Source organism: Sceloporus occidentalis, unplaced genomic scaffold, assembly GCF_023333645.1.
Source record: "Sceloporus occidentalis isolate IW3139 unplaced genomic scaffold, rSceOcc1.0.p SCAF_4, whole genome shotgun sequence".
Classification (NCBI taxonomy): Eukaryota; Metazoa; Chordata; class Lepidosauria; order Squamata; family Phrynosomatidae; genus Sceloporus; species Sceloporus occidentalis.
In genome coordinates, this window is record NW_028316984.1 from 27,611,919 (window position 1) to 27,629,127 (window position 17,209).

Genomic DNA, 17,209 nt, shown 5'->3' on the forward strand with positions numbered 1-17,209 from the left:
AACTCTGAAGTGTATAATCATTGTTAGTGGAATTCAGACTTTTTACCCAAGTTGCCTGCAGCAAAGATGACCACCAACCCAGAGCAAAAAAAGATGATGAATAATATGATCCAGTGACTTCTAGAGCAGTCTTTCATTTCCTATAGCACAGGGAGAATCTGTCAAATCAGATGTTTTCTCACTTGGTCCCAAAAGGCTATAGAGCAGAAATGGGGAACATCTAGTCTTCCAGATGTTTTGTACATCAGCTCTTAGAAATGGCCAATAACAAAGGGTTATGAAAACAGTTGTCCAAACATCTGAAAGGCTAAATTTTAACCCAGTACTTCTGTAGGGACTGGATAAAGCTACAATTGCCAGTTAGCCATGCCTGTGATAAAGAATACACCATGTTGGCATGCAAAGGGATCATTAATGGTCAAAAAGGATCAAGACAAGAATTTAAAATAGAGCCTTTTTTTTTTAAAATAGAGCCTTCTAGGCACAACTTAGAGTAGCACCAGTCAGAGATTTGTGTATTGCTTTCCAGTCACCTGTCAGTTTATGGAAATCCCTGAAAATTACATGGGGTTTTGTTAGGCAAGGAATACTCAGGTGTGGTTCTGCCACTCCTTCCTCTGAAATATAGCCCACAGTACCTGGTATTCATTGGTGATCTCCCATCCAAGTACTAACCAGGTATGACCCTGCTTAGCTTGCAAGATCAGATGGGATCTGGTGCCTTTAGAATATTTAGACTTTCAGAGGTCTAATCTGCACTGCAGAAATAAAGCATTTTCACACCACTTTAACTGCCAGGGCTTAATACTGTGGAACTCTGGGATTTGTAATTTTGTGAGATATTGAGTTTTCCCTTTCAGAGGTGCTTTGGTGTCATAATAAAAGGCAAATCCCAGAATTCCTTAGTATTGAGTCAGCCATGGCAGTTAAAGTGATGTCAAACAGCTTTATTTCTGCAGTACAGGTTAGACGAGAGATTCAAATGGATAAACAAAATGTGCCAGTGTTCCTTTCGTCTCCATTCAGTTTCTCCAACCAAACCCGAATGCCCTGGCAAACCTATGGTATGCATGCCAGAGGTGACACATGAAACCATTTTTCAGGGTATGCAGAGGGTGGGGAAGAGGAGGCACAGGCCAGTTCTCTTCCCAGCCATCCTGGGCCTTCAGTTGTCTTCAGAGAGGCAGCTGAAGGCTTGGGGGTGGGGGAAGAGAAGAGTGCTGGAAAGGAGTGCTAGAAAGCCTTTTAGTTTGGGTACTCAGTCTCTAAAAGGTTCATTATCATTGCTCAAATGGGTTCATACAGGGAGATACAGTCCTCCAAATAGCCTGGACCCAAGCTGTATAGGGCTTTATAGATCAAAACCAGCACTCTGAATTGTGCCTGGAAACACAATTGCAACAAGGGAGTTGTGCGCTCCCTGTAGCCATCCCCAGTGAACAAATAGGGCCTGATGAAGTTTCTGAGCATGCTTCAAAGGCAGCCCCATGTAGAGCACTGTACACTAGTCCAAACGGGATATAACCAAGGCATGTACAACCATGGCCAGAATGTATGTACTTAAATAGGAGGCAGTTAACTCCAGTATGCTGAGGGGCATATTGTACCTGCTTTCCATGCAGCTGTTAAAAAGGAGAGCCTGTAACAAAAACGGCATAGCAACCCTAGTTCAATATCACACATGTAGGCTGCAGTCTGCTGTGCTTCAAAGCCAATTTTAATGTCTTCTATCTGTGTAAATATGTGTCAGTTGTATCTCTTTCATATGTAATTTGTTTTAATAAGGAGTTTTTAAACATTTCAAGTTATTTTTATAGACTTCATGAAGACATATGTGAATTGTGGGAAGTTACTATTTTGAAAAACCCAAAGCAAACTGTCTTGTCATCTGTCCCTAGAAAGGGAGCTATGTGGTCTTAAGAAAGAGTGCAAACGATTGCATGATTCAGTGCATTGTTTTACCCTAAGGCAGGATTGAGTATGGTAAGGCCTTCAAATGTTGATGGACTGCAACTCCCAACTGCCCTAACTTGCCTAGCGAATGATGAAGAATACTGGGAACTGCAGTCCAACAACATCTGAAGAAGTATGATGACCACCCTGCCTCTAAAAGATTTGAGTGTTGGACTACGATTCTGGAGACCATGGTTCGATTCCCAACTCAACCATGAAACCCACTGGGTGATCTTGGGTATGTCACATTCTCTCTGCTTCAGGGGAAGGCAATGGCAAACCCCTGCTGAACAAATCTTGCAAAGAAAATCCCATGACAGGTTTGCCTTAGCATCACCATAAGTTGGAAATGACATGAAGGCACACAACATCAATAGATGGATAAGAATAACAAATATGCCGCCCTAGATATGGCTGTTTGAAAGAGAAAAATCAATGTGTCTATTGATTTAATATTTATTTTACCTATGTACTGTTCTTACAAAGAGATTGTATCTTCATAAAGGGGGATTATACACGTTCATCCACAGCAACCCTGAGGGGTGGGTTCGGTTGTGTCTTGCCCACACCCCAGTGATGGTTGGTGGTTCCTATGTAAATGGAGTAGGTTGATCCAAACTTTAAGGAGCTATTTGAGGAAAGGAGATGAATTGAAATAGGGTTCAGCTCCTCCATTCATAATAAAACCCAGAGCAGATTCACCATACCACTGTTATGGTCCCACAGTGAGCTCCATAACTGAATAGCGAGCCATGATCTTTCAGTGCAAGCCAGCATGGTGTAGCAGTTTGAACATTGCAATATGACTCTGGAGATCCGTGTTCAACTCAAGCATCATAATCCACTGGGTGACTTGAGGCAAGTCACATTCTCTCAGCCTCAGAGGATGGCAGTGGCATACCCCTTCTGAAGGAACTTGACAAGAAAACCCTATGATAGCTTTGCCTTAGGGTTGTCATAAGTCAGAAATGACTTGGAAGCACATGGCAACAATAACAACAGCAACAACAAATCCATCATTACACCACAACACTGCTCTCACTTGAGACTGGTATTTCAAGTGTTGTAAAGTCACTTAAGGCATTGCCTTTCTCTTCTCATGTGATAGGAAAGCTACAAGATTTCTTTCATTAAAAAAATTAAAATCCTCAGTGTTTACAACAGGAGTTTCCACACCCCAAAATATATTAAACCTAATGTGTGTGTGTCTTAAAAAAACTGAGACCGCTCCAGCTTTTAAAATGCTCTGACGCACAACATAGTTGTAAACAGCTTCCTCGGCCTCTTACTCCCTCTCCACTTGCTGACAGCCTCTGACTTTAGGAATTCATTTAGGGAGTCGTTTATTTATTTCACTGCTTCTTCCATAATGCAATAGCTAGTGACTGATGTTCTCCTGCCACATGGTGGTGCTTTGTGTGTGCGCTCCTTGGTGGTTCTTTCTACTCGCTGCCTACAAAGGGAAAAAAAAAGCTCCAATGGTTTGCCGAGAGGGTGGCATTTCTTGCTCTGCTTAATAATTTAAGATTTTTAAAATACACTTTTGGATAGATGCAATTGTGCCTGCTTACTCTCCACCAACACTAACTGGGCTGTCCCCAAATATTCTGCCTGAGAGGTTAGCAAATGCCACCATCTCCTTTTAGTTTTCAAAAGTGAATGCATTATTTTGGCAAGGAGCACCTCTACCTAGCATTGTTGTTGTTATGTGCTTCAAGTCATTTATCATTTAGGGTGATTCTGGCCTAAGATTTCACATGTTTAAATGGTTTTATGTGTTTTAATCTATGTTGCACCCCATCTCGAGCCTTGTGGAGAGGTAAGATTATCATTATTATCGTTATTATTATTATTATGGCAAGATTTATTAAGAGACCATTTCCTTCCTCTGTGGCTGAGCCAAGAGTGGGTTTCCATGGCAGAGCAAGGATTCTGCCTCTGGTTTCCCTCATTCCTAGTCCAACACTCAAGCCACTACTCTGTGCTGCCTTCCGATCCTTGTTAAACACCTAGCAGTTTGGGTGACTTTGGGCAAGTCATACACTCTCAGCCTCAGAGGATGGCAAACCCACTCTGAAGAAACTTACCAAAAGAAAACCCCATAATAGGGTGTTAGGGTTGACAAAAGTCGGCAACGACTTGAGGGCACACAACCTAACAACATTTGCTTTCCTTCCATATGACACAGAAAACCAGCTGTGCCATCAGAAAACCATTAATTGTTCTGAATGGGGTGGTTCTTCTGTTTTGATTCACACCCAGAAAGTATTTTTGGCTGGCTGGTTGGCATTTGTGTTTTTATTTTTTACACAGGAGAGAAAAAGCTCGCTACCTCCTTACTCTGCATTTAGTGTGCAGTTCCCTTTCCTCAACCGGTGAGAGTTACTTGCCAGGGACAATCTTAATCTTTTCTTGCAATAGATTTGCCAGCCAGCCAGCCCCATCTTCATAGAATCCTAGAGTTGGAAGAGGCCCCATAGACCATCCAGTCCAACCTCATTCTGCCATGCAGGAACTCTCAATCAACACACCCCTGACAGATGGCCATCCAGCCTCTATTTAAAGACCTCCAAGGAAGGAAGGTCTTGCTGGGCTTTGCAGGCTGCATCTTGCCCAAGGCATCGGGGGTGTTGTAGTGCTTTGAATATAACTCTAGAGACCAGGGTTCAATCCTGAGCTCAGCCATGGAAACTCACTGGGTGACCCTGGGCAAGTCACACTCTCTCAGCCTCAAGGGATGGCCATGGCAAACTCCCTCTGATGAACCAATCTGGACAAGAAAATCTCACGATGGAGCTGAACTGTTGGTGCTGAACTGTTGGTTTGGAAAATCAGGAGGCGAAAGGCTCTGTGGAGGAGCCTCTGCTGGTGCAGCTGTGGACGTGCCATGTTTTAACGTGAATTCACATTGCTAGACAGGAGTGACTCCGGATCTGGTGTGAAAAAACATAATGTTTCGCGTTGCTAGAACAGGAGTGAGTGTGGGTCTGAGCTGCAAACCCCTCACGTGTGATAAGCCTCAGAGAAGGCGCCTGGGTTTTCTTCCCCCCCCCCCTTTCCTTCCCTGTCTTGCCCTCCTCCAGGGATAAATAGAGCTATACCTAGATCGATCGATGGGCCGATCTTCCCATATATACATATATATGGTAATATATGTGTGTGAATATACGTGTATGTTGTTGTTGTGTGCCTTCCAGTCGTTTCCCAGTCCTTACAGTGACCCTATATCCTGGGGTTGCCTTGGCAAGTTTCTTTGGAGGGGGGGTTGCCATGGCCATCCTCTGAGGCTGAGAGAGTGTGACTTGCTCAAGGTCACCCAGTGGGTTTAACATGGCTGAGCTGGGATCCAGATCCAGGTTTCTGGAGGTGTGTATGTATACACACACACTCACACACACACAATTTCACCTTTTCTTGGGAGCTCTTCCCTTTGCTCCTCCTCCTTAGAGTAGACCCATCCGACCAAATGCATTTACCTAAGTGTCAGCTCAACAGTTGATTGAAGAGGTCTACTCGAGTGGCTTCCCAGTGGGGCCGTGAGCCTGGGCAAGTCACACTCTCTCAGCCTCAGGGGAGGGCAATGGTCAGCTCCTTCTGAAGTTGGACCTGAGCCCTCTTGCCTGAGGAGGTGGAGGAGACCTGGGCTGGGTGGCCAGAGGCTGTCCTCCTTTTCCAGGACCCGTCCTCCATTCCAGCCTCCTACCCAGGAGGGATAATGCCAAAAGGTTCTGCATTTGGAGCAGGGCTCAGAAGCAGGGATGTGTAGGGTCATGTTTAGTCTTTATTGGGCCATGTCCTCAACTTTTCCTTGAAGGCAACCTCCATTTTTGTGGTGAGGCCAGATCTGGCCCCTTTGAGCCTGGGGAACTCCCCACCTCAGCTCCAAACTCGTTTTAAAGAAAAGAAGAGGAGGAACACACTCATATACAAGTCCTGCTCCAAATGGAAGACATTTTGGGAGGCTTCCTGGGCAGGAGGCTGGAATGTAGGACAGGTCCAGGAAAAGGAGGAGGACGCCTGGTCACCTTATTTCTATCCCTCTGCCCCCCAGAAGAGATCTTCCCGATTGGATCCTGTCTTCCTCGAGATCTCCAAAGATGTCTCCAAAGAGGATCAAAAGGGAAGGGGACTCCTGATGGTGCCTGAAATGGGAAGGCAAGGCAGTGAGGGGTGTCTGTGTGTGTCTTCTGAGGCAAGATGGGTCCAGAGGAGGTTTGCCCTGGCCTTCCCTTGAGGCTGAGAGAGTGTGACTTCTTGCCCAAAGTGGATGGGTTCCATGGCAGGGCTGGGAACCAAAGTCCTGGTCTCCAGAGTCCTGGTCCAACTCCTCAAACCAAGCCGCGGTGGAGTCTCTTCTCCCCCCGCCCCCGGAGGCCAGTCTCCTCTGCCTTTGTCCACCAGCGACCACCCTTCAAACTGGATTTGCGACTTCATTTCCATACACGAAGCATTTGTAATTTGAATTGACAGCCTCCCATAGCAATGGCATATATATATATATATATATATATATATAGAGAGAGAGAGAGAGAGAGAGAGAGAGAGAGAGAGAGATCTGTCCCTGGCTTTCCATTCCACCCAAACCCTCCTAAGGCTGGCTCCATACTGGAGACATAACCCAGTTTGGCCCCGCTTTAACTCTTATTCCGGCTCAAAGCTATGGAATTCTGGGAGAGTTTGTTGTGGGCCGAGAGTGGGGCTCCTCAGGGGAGAGAGGGAGGAAGGCGGAGATGAAAGGCCAGGCGGGGATCGCCAGGAAGGAAGAAGGAGGGGAGGGAAAGGAGGCAGGCTCCCCACCAAAACACCCCCATCCCTCTCATGCCCCAGAGCTTGTCTTCCTCGCCTCCTCTTCCTCTTATCCTTCCTCCTCCCCTCCTCCTCTTTTTCCTCTTCCTCCTCCCCTTCTTATTCCTTTCCCTTCCGCCTCTTCTTCCTCCTCTTCCTCTCCTTCCGGAGGTACCCCTCCCTGAGCTTCCTCTTCTCTCCTCCTCCTCCTCCTCTTCTTCTCCTTCCTCTTCCTTCTCCTCTTTTTCTTCTTCCTTCTCCTTTCCCCCTCCCTTCCTCCCCCTCTTCTTCTTTTTCTTCTTCCTCCTCCTTTTCCTCCGGAGGCGCCCCTCCCTGGCCCTCCTCCGCCTCTCCTCTTCTTCCTCTTCCCGCTCTCCTTCCTCTCCCTGGGGAGGCGTCCTTCCTTCCTCCTGGGCTCCTTCCTTCTGGCGGCGGAGCATCCTCCTCCTCCCCCTCCCTCCCTCCCTCCCTCCTTGGGCCCTGCATCCCTCTCGTCCAATCAGGGCCCGCCCTGCCTGCGCCACGTGACCCCGGCGGGCTGATTGGGGACCTGCTGCCGCTGCCGTCTCTCTCTCTCTCTCTCTCGGGCGCCAGAGAGAGGAGGGATGCGGGCGGCAGGGACGGAGGCAGAGGCAGGGGCTTAGCGGCGCGGCGCCGGGACCGGGACAGGCTGGCCTCCCTCCTCCTCCTCCTCCTCCTCCTCCTGGGAGCCCTATGGCCCCTTCCCTCTGGCCCTGGGCCGGCCCTGGTCTCGCCTTGCCTGGGCTGCTGAAACTCTTGGGCTCCCCCGAGGCGCCTCCATCTCCATCCTGCTCATCATGCCGGGACCTGGCTCTGCTGGCCGCTCCGCTCGCCTTCGCTGCTCCCTCTCGGTTGTAGCCGCTGTCCGGAGGTGGCTGGGGCCCCCGGGATGCTAAGGGCCCCCGCTCCGCCTGAGGAGGAGCAGCCGCCGCCGGAGGAGGAAGAGGAGGAGGAAGACGGGGGGGAGCCCCGCTGAGGTCGCCCCGCGCTCGGAAAGAAGAAGAAGAAGAGGAGCCGGGAGGGGGGCGCCTGCCGCCGCGATGGTGGCGGGGGGCGAGGGCTCGGGCTCATGCTGGACGCTGGGCGACTGCCTGGCCTGGCTGCTCCTGCCGGGGATGCTGCTCCTGGGCGCCCGCCCGGCCAAGCTGGCCGCCGCCTTCCCCACCTCCCTCAGCGACTGCCAGACGCCCACCGGATGGAACTGCTCCGGTAAGGCTCCCGGAGGGACCCGGCCGGAGGGAGAGGGAGGGCATGGCCCCCAGGGCTTCTCCATCTGCTGCCCAAAGGAACTCCAGAGGAACCCCACTGCGGGGGAAAGGCGGGATCTGGGCAGCTTTGGGAAAGGAGGAGAGATCCAGAGAGGATCGGGAGGAGGAGGAGGACTGAGCCAGCATCTCTGTCCCCCAAAACTTGACCTGCTGCCTGGGAATGCTTCTAGGTTTCGTTCCTTCCGATGGCTGGAGGCAAGAACTCCTTCCCTCTCCATCTTCCTTCGCTTGCCTCCTTTCCTCCCATCTTTCTTTCTCTGCCGCCCCAAGCCTTTTTTGGTTTCTGGGAGCCCCCTCCACTTGGAGAGTTAGGACCCCATTTTGGGGCTGTATGATCCGGGAGCTGGCCAAGGGGACTCTCCTCTTGGATCCTCTCTCCTTTATTATCCCTTCCCTCTCTCTCTCTCTCTCTCTCTCTCTCTCTTTTTGCTCGTTTGCAGCTCTTCAGATGGGGATGGCTCCCAGCCTTTGGAGCATTAAAAGTTAGAGGGAGGAGAGAGAAGGCAATAAATCAAGCGGGGGCTGCCTGAGACAGTGCTGAGATCTTGCAGACCAAGGCAGGGCTGGCTCGCCTTTCCAAGAACCAGCAAATCCTCCAACCTGGAAGGCGCAGTCTCCCTTCCTTTACCTATATCCCTATTGCTAGGCATCTTTTGGCTTTGAAAAAGTATAGACAGCCAAAGGATTTCCTGCCTTTCCCTCCCACAACCGCCTATAAACTTTTTAAAGAAATCATACTGTTTGGGGAGAGACCAAGGGCTGAACCGCAACATTTATCCCCAAATTTAGGTGGATCACAGAAGGGCAAGTGTTCACCCCTAAAGGCTGTGTTTTTTTCTCCTCCTCGACTCCTTCTTTAAGATTCTCACTCTCATACACAGTTTATTCCTGACAGCCAAACACAGGTTATAGTCATCACATTAGTAATAATAATCATCAAAACCTTTTAAAACTTTGACCACCAGTTAGCTCTATGGCATATAAAACAACCTATTTACCCTAGAATAACAAAAATGCTTCCTACTAAAACAGATCATGCCTTTAAACAGGCTGATGGTTTTTCTCTGGTCAGTTTCAGCCCTGCCAGGCGCCATCCAAGCAAAAGGTCCTCATTGAAGAAGGAAGAGGCTGCAGGGAGTTCTTGCCTCTCTCTCCCCCGTTGCCTTTGCTTGGGATCATCTTCATCCTCAATAGGCTAGTTGTAGTTCTGTCTGGAGTGTGTTTACCAGTTGTGCAGAGCTTTCCACACAGTCATGCCTTGCAAAAAAAGGCTTCTGGGAGTAGTAGCCGGGATGAACCTGCACATTCCTTCTTGAAAGCATGATTGGTGCAGATCCCCCTCTCTGTACCCTGAATTGAATTATTTATTAACAGCCAACAGATCAGACATTAAAATACTGCTAGACTTCTTAATCCGCTAGCAGTATTTGGGGGCAGCGTCTCCTTTACGGGATTATGCTGGCTAACTATATCCCTCTGTAACACTGTTTGCTTCCAGTTCTGAAGGTGAGGGAATACAGTCTGGATACAGACCATTATTGTCCTGCATTGACTTCTTTCATTCTTGTGTGAAGTCGCATCTTAAATGCCAAAGCTGTGGAAAACCAGCTTCTTCATCCCCACCCGAGTCACAACAGCCTCTGCAGCAAATACAGTATTTAGCCCAGCTAATATCCTTCTGATGTTAAAAACTGTCCCTGAAATTACTCAGGGTCTGTAAGAGGAATGCCACGCTTTCCATGCAGTGTCTGCCTCTCCGATATCTCAGACATTACTGCCAGTGAAGCAGTTTTGCTCCGTGTTTTCCTTTCTAAGAAACGGCCGAGACGCAGCCAAGAACGTGAGGGTATTAATGCAATCGGTATCTTGATGGATTTGGATCCTAAAGATGGCTGTGTTCCTTAATATCTCACCACCACACGCCCTCGGAAGAGGATGGCAACTAGCTGAGGTCTCAAATAGGAGCTGGCATTCCTGAGCTGAATCTTGAGCCAGATCTGTTAGCCTGCCTGTCAAAACTGGAGGGAAGGAGCGAGGCGCTTTCAGCAGCTCTTTGAAGAAGCTGGCACCCCTCCTATTAACCTGGAGGTGATCAATCTTCATTGGAATCAGACAGCCTATCACAAAAAGCACACAGCCTGTTTATCTTTATTATTAGGAGGCTTTGTTTTATCACCACCTGGAATACACACACCAACAGACAAACACACATATATATTACATTCCTTCAGAGAGGAAGGTCTGGGAGGGAAGGGCAGAAGAACGTATTGCTTTGCAACCTAATGCTTCATTTGGAGGAAACGGACTCTACTTTTATATAGGGAAGGAAGAGGCAGGGGCAGTGGCTGGGTTTGCAAACTCCTTGAGAAAGAAGAGTAAGAACAAGGCAAGGTGGAAAAGAGAAGAGAAACTACCTAGCTTATGTATTGCTTATTCAACAAGGTTAAGTGTACCATATGTATTTAAAAGCAGTTCTGCTGTATAATTTCCCTTCTTCCCAGACTGAAGCTGACAGCGTTTTTCTTTTTTTTACATTTGAGGTTATGATGACAGAGAAAATGATCTCTTTCTCTGTGACACCAATACCTGTAAATTCGATGGGGAGTGCTTAAGAATCGGAGACACCGTGACTTGCGTCTGTCAGTTCAAGGTAAGAAGATTGATCTCTCCTTCCTTAATTCTCTAATGAGAATACAAATCAGGAATCTCCCTTTACAACCCATCACTTGGCAATTTATTTCTCTGCATGTAGAGAAGTCAGAGTGAAAACCTGGCAGCAAATCTAAAGAGCTGGCAGGACAGCCAACTGGTGTCAAGAAGACAGAGGGTTCTCTGGGAAAATGGAGATGCTGTTCTTCCAAATGCCTCTTTGGGGTCTTCATCTTCAGACTCTTAATGGTTCTAGCCTTTGAAAACTGGGATTTTCTATCCTTTCTGCATTTAGTCGTATACATCCTACTTTGTACACGCAGAAGGCCCTGATATGGTGGCAGGAAAGTTGATTTGCAAGCTTTCTATAGAATGCTGCTATGTATCAAAGACACGCTGAGACAGTATTTCGTTGTTTATACTGCTGCCTCATTCTTGCAAGGGAAAAAGCATTCCTGTGTAGCTTAGTCTCAGTCCAAACTCTAACAACGTTTAAAGGCATCTTCTATTGACAAGCCCCCATTGTTAGCAACACAGTGTCCAGATAGCTGAGTGATTATCATTAATAGGACAGAGACCAAAATGTTTGGTTTAACTGATTTGCTGATGATGTACTATATAGTGGTTTACTGAGTAAATATTACTTGGAACTAAGTCTCCCTGATTCCCATGGACTGTATTGCCACCACATAAGGCTATCCAAGATGGCTTGTACCCACATTGTGAACTAAATATGAGGTAGCTTCTATGGAAGACAAAGGAATATATATCCAAGTAATGGTTTAGAGTTGAGATGTTAATGGAGCATTAATGGAAGAGAAATAGTATCATGACTCAACATACTAATTAAGAATTTATTTTCTTCTTATAGGGAATGCAATTATAATTTGCTTAGGTGTTCAGAAAACATTCTTGCTCATTTTAGCATGCATTGAATCTCTGTGCTGAGATGCTATTCACTCTAAAGTAGGTTCATTTTGGTAAACCTAAGCATTTTCTTTTATAGTTTCTTTAATATTTACTTGCAGGAGAACAATCACAAAGAAACACTGTTATAATCTCACTGTATTGTAACTGCAATATATGAGAGTTTAGCACAATAAACAGATCTTTAAGAATGCATGATAAACATAGTGAAGGTTTAACCAGTCTTTAAATTAAGCATCCTTCTTATACAAAATCATTTTGCTCAGCACAGGGCACTGCTAAAGTTACGTTCAGATACTCTCCTTTTTTCTAAAGGTAAGATGCATGAAAGTAGTCAGAAAAAAATCTAAAAGAAAATCCTGAGTTACTTGGAAATTTCTTTTTCTCAAAAGGAGTGATTTAATGCTCTGTCCTTATGTCTCAGCCTCTGTGGATAAAGGCAGGAAATGCAGTGCCCTGGGCAGTAAAATTAAAGCAGGCAAAGAGTACATTTAGTTTCTTTTGCCTGGCATCTTTAGTTTGGCCTCACAATGGGTTTAACGTTAGTGAAGATGGGAGAACGGATGTGAGACTTTCTTAATAGCAGACAGAAGAGAAATTCACTCCCAGAGAAGAAAGACAGTTGCTGTAAATATATAGCCTATTGAATCCAGGATCCTAAATAGAAGATTCAAGAATTATACTAGCTATCAAACCCTGCCAAAAGCTTCAGTAATGAAGTATAAATGATAATGCAAAGGTGCCTTGGTATAGAATCCAGGTAAAGTGCTTGGAATTCAGGGTAGCTATAATGTCTGGATGTTAGGCTTATTTTCTAAAATGGGCATCAGTGCCATGTTGTGCTTCCTCCTTAATACTGCATGTATGGGGGCATTGCTTTTCCTTACTCATCCATGAAGTAAAATCATATTCCAGATATAGTTGCCAATTGACATCCATATCTCTGTACTGTATTGATATCCTCTAAAGTAAAGGATTCATAGATAGAAGTCTGCCGGTGAAGTTTTCAGTGGAAATGACTGAATAGTACAGAGCCATCTTGAACCCCATTATGGGAGAAAAACGGGATATAAATCTCTTCTTGTTGTTGTTATGTGCCTTCAAGTTTACACTGACTTATGGTGACCCTCTCCTAGAGTTTTATTGCCAAGACCTATTCAGAGGAAGTTTGCCATTGCCTTCCTTTTAGACTGAGAAAGTCTAACTTCCCCAAGGTCACCTACTAGGTTTACATGTATGTAAGGTGAGGATTCAAACCCTAGTCTATTGTAGTCCTCATCCAGCACTCAAATGACTATACCACATTGATTAATTGCTCCCAGTTGTTGAAAATCTAACTGCTGTTAGACATAACAAAGGGGGAAAGATTCTGTGGTCAATGACCCTAGTTCTAAGACTAAAGATAGGTACAGAAAACAGATCTAGTGAGTCCAGGCCTTTTATTGTGTTAGCCTTTTCTGAAGCAATGCTGGAAAATATTGCTGCTTAGGAAAATTGTAGGGCATGAACCCCGTACACAGTGCATCTCTAAACTAATACCATTTAAGGAACACTAGGTCAGTCTGTTACAGAACAGTATAATAAACATACCGTATATGTACATTCAAAAATACCAATATTTCCTTACCTTAATGAATAGCAACTTATATAATATCATAAATATGAAACTTGGGGGCAATGAACTTATCGCTCATAAATTTTATAAGCATAACCAATAACCTAATTGAAACAATACATTCTGTCAAGGAATATTGTTCTACAATTATAATAGTAATAACCAAAAATCAAGCACAGTACAGTGCTACTACTTAACACAGGGCCAGCCCAAGAAATTTTGCTGCCTGAGGCAGAACAGCAAATTCCATTCCCCTTCACTATGTCGTAGTATGTTGTACCACATAGCCAGCCAAGTTATTTTTGTACATGAGGTACAAAAATTCATAACTGCCCATCCCCATTCCTGGCAGTAAATGCAGTAACAAGAAAGTAAATAAATTCTCAAGTTGCTGTCCTTCCATGACATCCTGGAATATGCTGCCTCACTCTACAGAAAGGCCAACCCTGACGTAGCACAATGTTATCATTAGCAGTATCTGTGTGTGGATAGAAGAACAGTGTAGCCCAGGGAGAACTGCATATGTGCGTGAGTGAGCAAGAAACAAAGAGAGACACAGATGCAAATCTGGTGTACTTTTACGTATATCTCTTAGAATGGGTTTTTATGTGACTTCAGTAGTAGCACAGGGTAAGGCACACCACTTGTGATCACCAAGATGGATGTGGCCCAATAGCAGTCACCTATCTTGGTCTGTCAGATACTTAATACCTCCTTACTCCCAGTCCCTAAAGGGAGACAGACCCCAAAATTTACTAACACCCTGCTTATCCGACCACTCATGGGTTGTGGTGGGCTCTGTCCAGCTTGGTGGGTCATGTGTTATAGATGCTCAGTTTTATGCTACTTGACCGAGCTTCTGTTTGGTCCTCCCCATGCCTCCTCAGGCAACCGCTAGCACTCATTGTTGAAGTCTATATGCTTTGTTGTTTTTGTTGTTGTCTGCCTTCAAGTCATTTCTAACTTATGGTGGACTGACCTAAGATGAACCTATTATGGGGTTTTCTGTGGGTGAATTTATATATGACTCACCCAATGTTACCAAGTGGGTTTCCATGACCATGCTGATGTCTAGATTTGCAGTCCAATGCTCAAACAACTATGCCACAGTGGCTGACTGTATGCTTCCCTCCACTTAAAAATACAGCATCTGGCTCAGTGCTATGAGTAAAATCAGGCTGCTGGGTGTACCTTATTCTTTTGAATTTTCATAGTAATATTTCAGACCTTCCAATATTTCACAGATGTAAACCAGGACCTGTGTGGCCAAGCAGTATCAGAGTGTGGTCAAGATGGCCAAAAGGTATTCATGAGGAAGAGTAGGCAAGCTAGGAGAAGCTGCAGCACTTTGCTTTTGCCTGAGCTTCCTGGGAAGGCCAAGATTCTGCTGCCTGGTCTCCCTTCCCCACTGCTGAGTTAGTTGAATCCAAACTAGTTCACTGCTTTGAACTCTATTAGCAGCAATGGAAGTAACCTGAGGATAAAGCAGAGCATTGGGAAGAGCAGAATAGTAGCTGAGGAAGTGGGAATAGAGAGAATTAATTGGGATTGTTCTTGCCAAATTGGGACAGTAGAAGGATATGATCCTTCCATTTCTCAAAGTGCCATTCTAATCTTTCTTAGGCTGCTGCCATACTGCAGAATTACTGCAACTGGACACCACTGTAACTGCCATGGCTCATTGCTTTGGAATCCTAGAATTTGCAGTTTGTTGTGGCACCAGAGCTTTCTGATAGAGAAGGTTAAACACCTCACAAAATTACAAACCCCAGAATTCCATAGGATTGAGCCATGGCAGTAAAATTGGTGTCAAACAGTAGTGTCACTGGGGTGTGTGTATGTGGGGTGGTGCGGACCACACCAGGCGACACGCAAGGATCAGAGTGACACCCCAAAAGGGAAGTGACACCCAGCTGGCCCTTGCAAACACTCCTTTGGCCCCTGTGGGCACTCCTTGCACTCATGCAGGCACTCCAGGAGCTGTGTAGGCACTTCTTGGGCCCACGTGGGTGCCCACTGGGGCTGCGCAAATGCTATTTTGGCCTGCACGGGTGCTACTCGGTTCTCCATGGGTGCCATTTCAGCCCATGGGGGTACTATTTTGGCCTGCGCGGGTGCTCCTCCAACCCACACAGGTGCTTTAGATGCTGTACGGGTACTTCTCAGGCCTATGTGGGTGCCTCTCGGGGCCACATGGGCACCATTGCAGCCCCCATGGGTGCTCATCTGAGCTGTGCAGGCGCTCCGACAGTCCCACCAAAAGTCTGGTGCCAGAAGTCCTGCACCCCAGAGGTCCTGCCCTCTGTACTGGGTGTCACCCGGTCAGAGACCACCACTGATGTCAAATTGCATTGTTTCTGCCTGTGGCTCCTTTCAGATTTAATGATTGAAGCATGATCCCTTTTGAGTGCAAATGTTTGTATCTTTCCTGACAAGTGCCACCATACCCAATGCATAGTTCATGTGTGATTATTGCCTAGGCTGTCAAGCCTTCTTCAACAGCCACCAGAGTTTCCTTAAAGCAGAAGGTGGGCCACTTGTGGCCCTTTCTTCCATTGGTGGACAACGACTCCCATCATCAACCCTGGCCAGCTGAGCCACAGGTGCAGCATGATGGGGCAGAGGGTGGAGAGCAGTTCACCCTTGTCATGCATTTACCAGTTTCTATAGTTTCATTCAAAGTATGACAGAGCTGGTAAACAATTATGCACTTGGAGAAATAAATAAATAAATTGGAAAGGGGCATGCTTATGGAGAAAAACATGGGCTTCAGAAGTGTAAATCTAGTACGGTAGTTGCATACACTGTTTAATACAGATACAATACATTCAGTTTATGGGCCAGATGCAGTTAACAGTGAGTTTTGCAGCCTGTGTGGAGCAGGAAGTAGCACAGGGAGGAGGAAGCCAGAAACCACATAATCCTATTCAGTGGCAACCATCTCATTTACTTCCCCTTGTATGGGGAGATTTTGATCAGTAGCAGCCTCACAGAGAAGGCAGACTGCTCTCAGCTGGGCCTTTACATTTTGTGGCTATTGCTTTCACTGTCAGCAGGTGGAGCTTGTTTGCTCATAGTTAGTTTAAGCCATAAATAGAGTTCAGAAAGAACGAAAGTAAGTGAAGAAAGTTTCTGGATTAAATGAGAAGGGAAGTAAGAGTGTGTGTGTGTTTGCATGCACCCATTGGAAAGGGTGTAGGTTGGCTAAGTGCCTCTTTATGCAAAGCCCTGTGTTATCTGTGTAGTTAAACTGGTTCTAACTGTGTTACCAAGTGGATGTGTCAAAAAGTTACAGTTATGAACAAGTGACAGAGTTTATGAGTTAAAAGTCAGTGGTTTTCCAGAAGATGCCCATTAATCTAAATGTATTTATATGGTAATATCCAGAGATCCAGACTAAAGATTTCCATTATGTTCCGTTTGTTAACTGCTCTCATGTTGATCCTGACTCATGGTGACCCTGTTGTCCAGTAGCTGTACATTTAGACATAGGCACTAAAATTTAAATGAATACGTCTGTCAAAGGTGTATAAAAGTGTGACCAACTGACCAGTGTTTCTGCTTTCAATGTCCAGGTATTGGAAATAGGATAACATTTCTTAGGATCTTTAATCTTTATACTATACTTTAAACAGTGTTGTTCAAACAGAAGATGTCTTCAAGCAGCCATCCACTTTGCACCACAGTCTCTCCTTGTTCTCTTTGTTTAAATCAGAGGCTTTCAATAACAAGACTTGTCCTTTCCTAACACTTGTTAACACGCTAATGCCAGTCTGTTGTGGTGGTAGTTTCTGACTTATGGCAACCCAAGGTGAACCTATCATGGGGCTTTCTGAGGCTGAGGGTGTGCGACTCTTCCATGGTCACCCAGGGGCTGTGCACACAGCCACAAAGGGGCAGCATCCAGCTGCCCTTGTTACAGCCAGATCAGGGCTGCAGCAGTGGCATGCCACAGCCCTGATGTGGCCTTTGCAGGGCGCAAAGAGCAGCT

General features: G+C 46.1%; 1 protein-coding gene across 4 annotated transcripts in view; it reads left to right on the top strand.

Moving 5' to 3' along the window:
- Positions 1–7,708: 7,708 nt before the first annotated feature.
- TMEFF2 (transmembrane protein with EGF like and two follistatin like domains 2) overlaps positions 7,709–17,209 on the top strand; it is a 313,434-nt gene continuing 303,933 nt past the window's right edge. For all 4 annotated transcript variants that reach the window (XM_089519557.1, XM_089519554.1, XM_089519555.1 and 1 more), the window contains exons 1-2: positions 7,709–7,968; positions 10,568–10,677. In XM_089519557.1, coding sequence (XP_089375683.1) covers positions 7,800–7,968; positions 10,568–10,677 — 279 coding nt within the window. In that variant the 5' untranslated portion in view covers positions 7,709–7,799. The remainder of the gene's footprint in view (positions 7,969–10,567; positions 10,678–17,209) is intronic.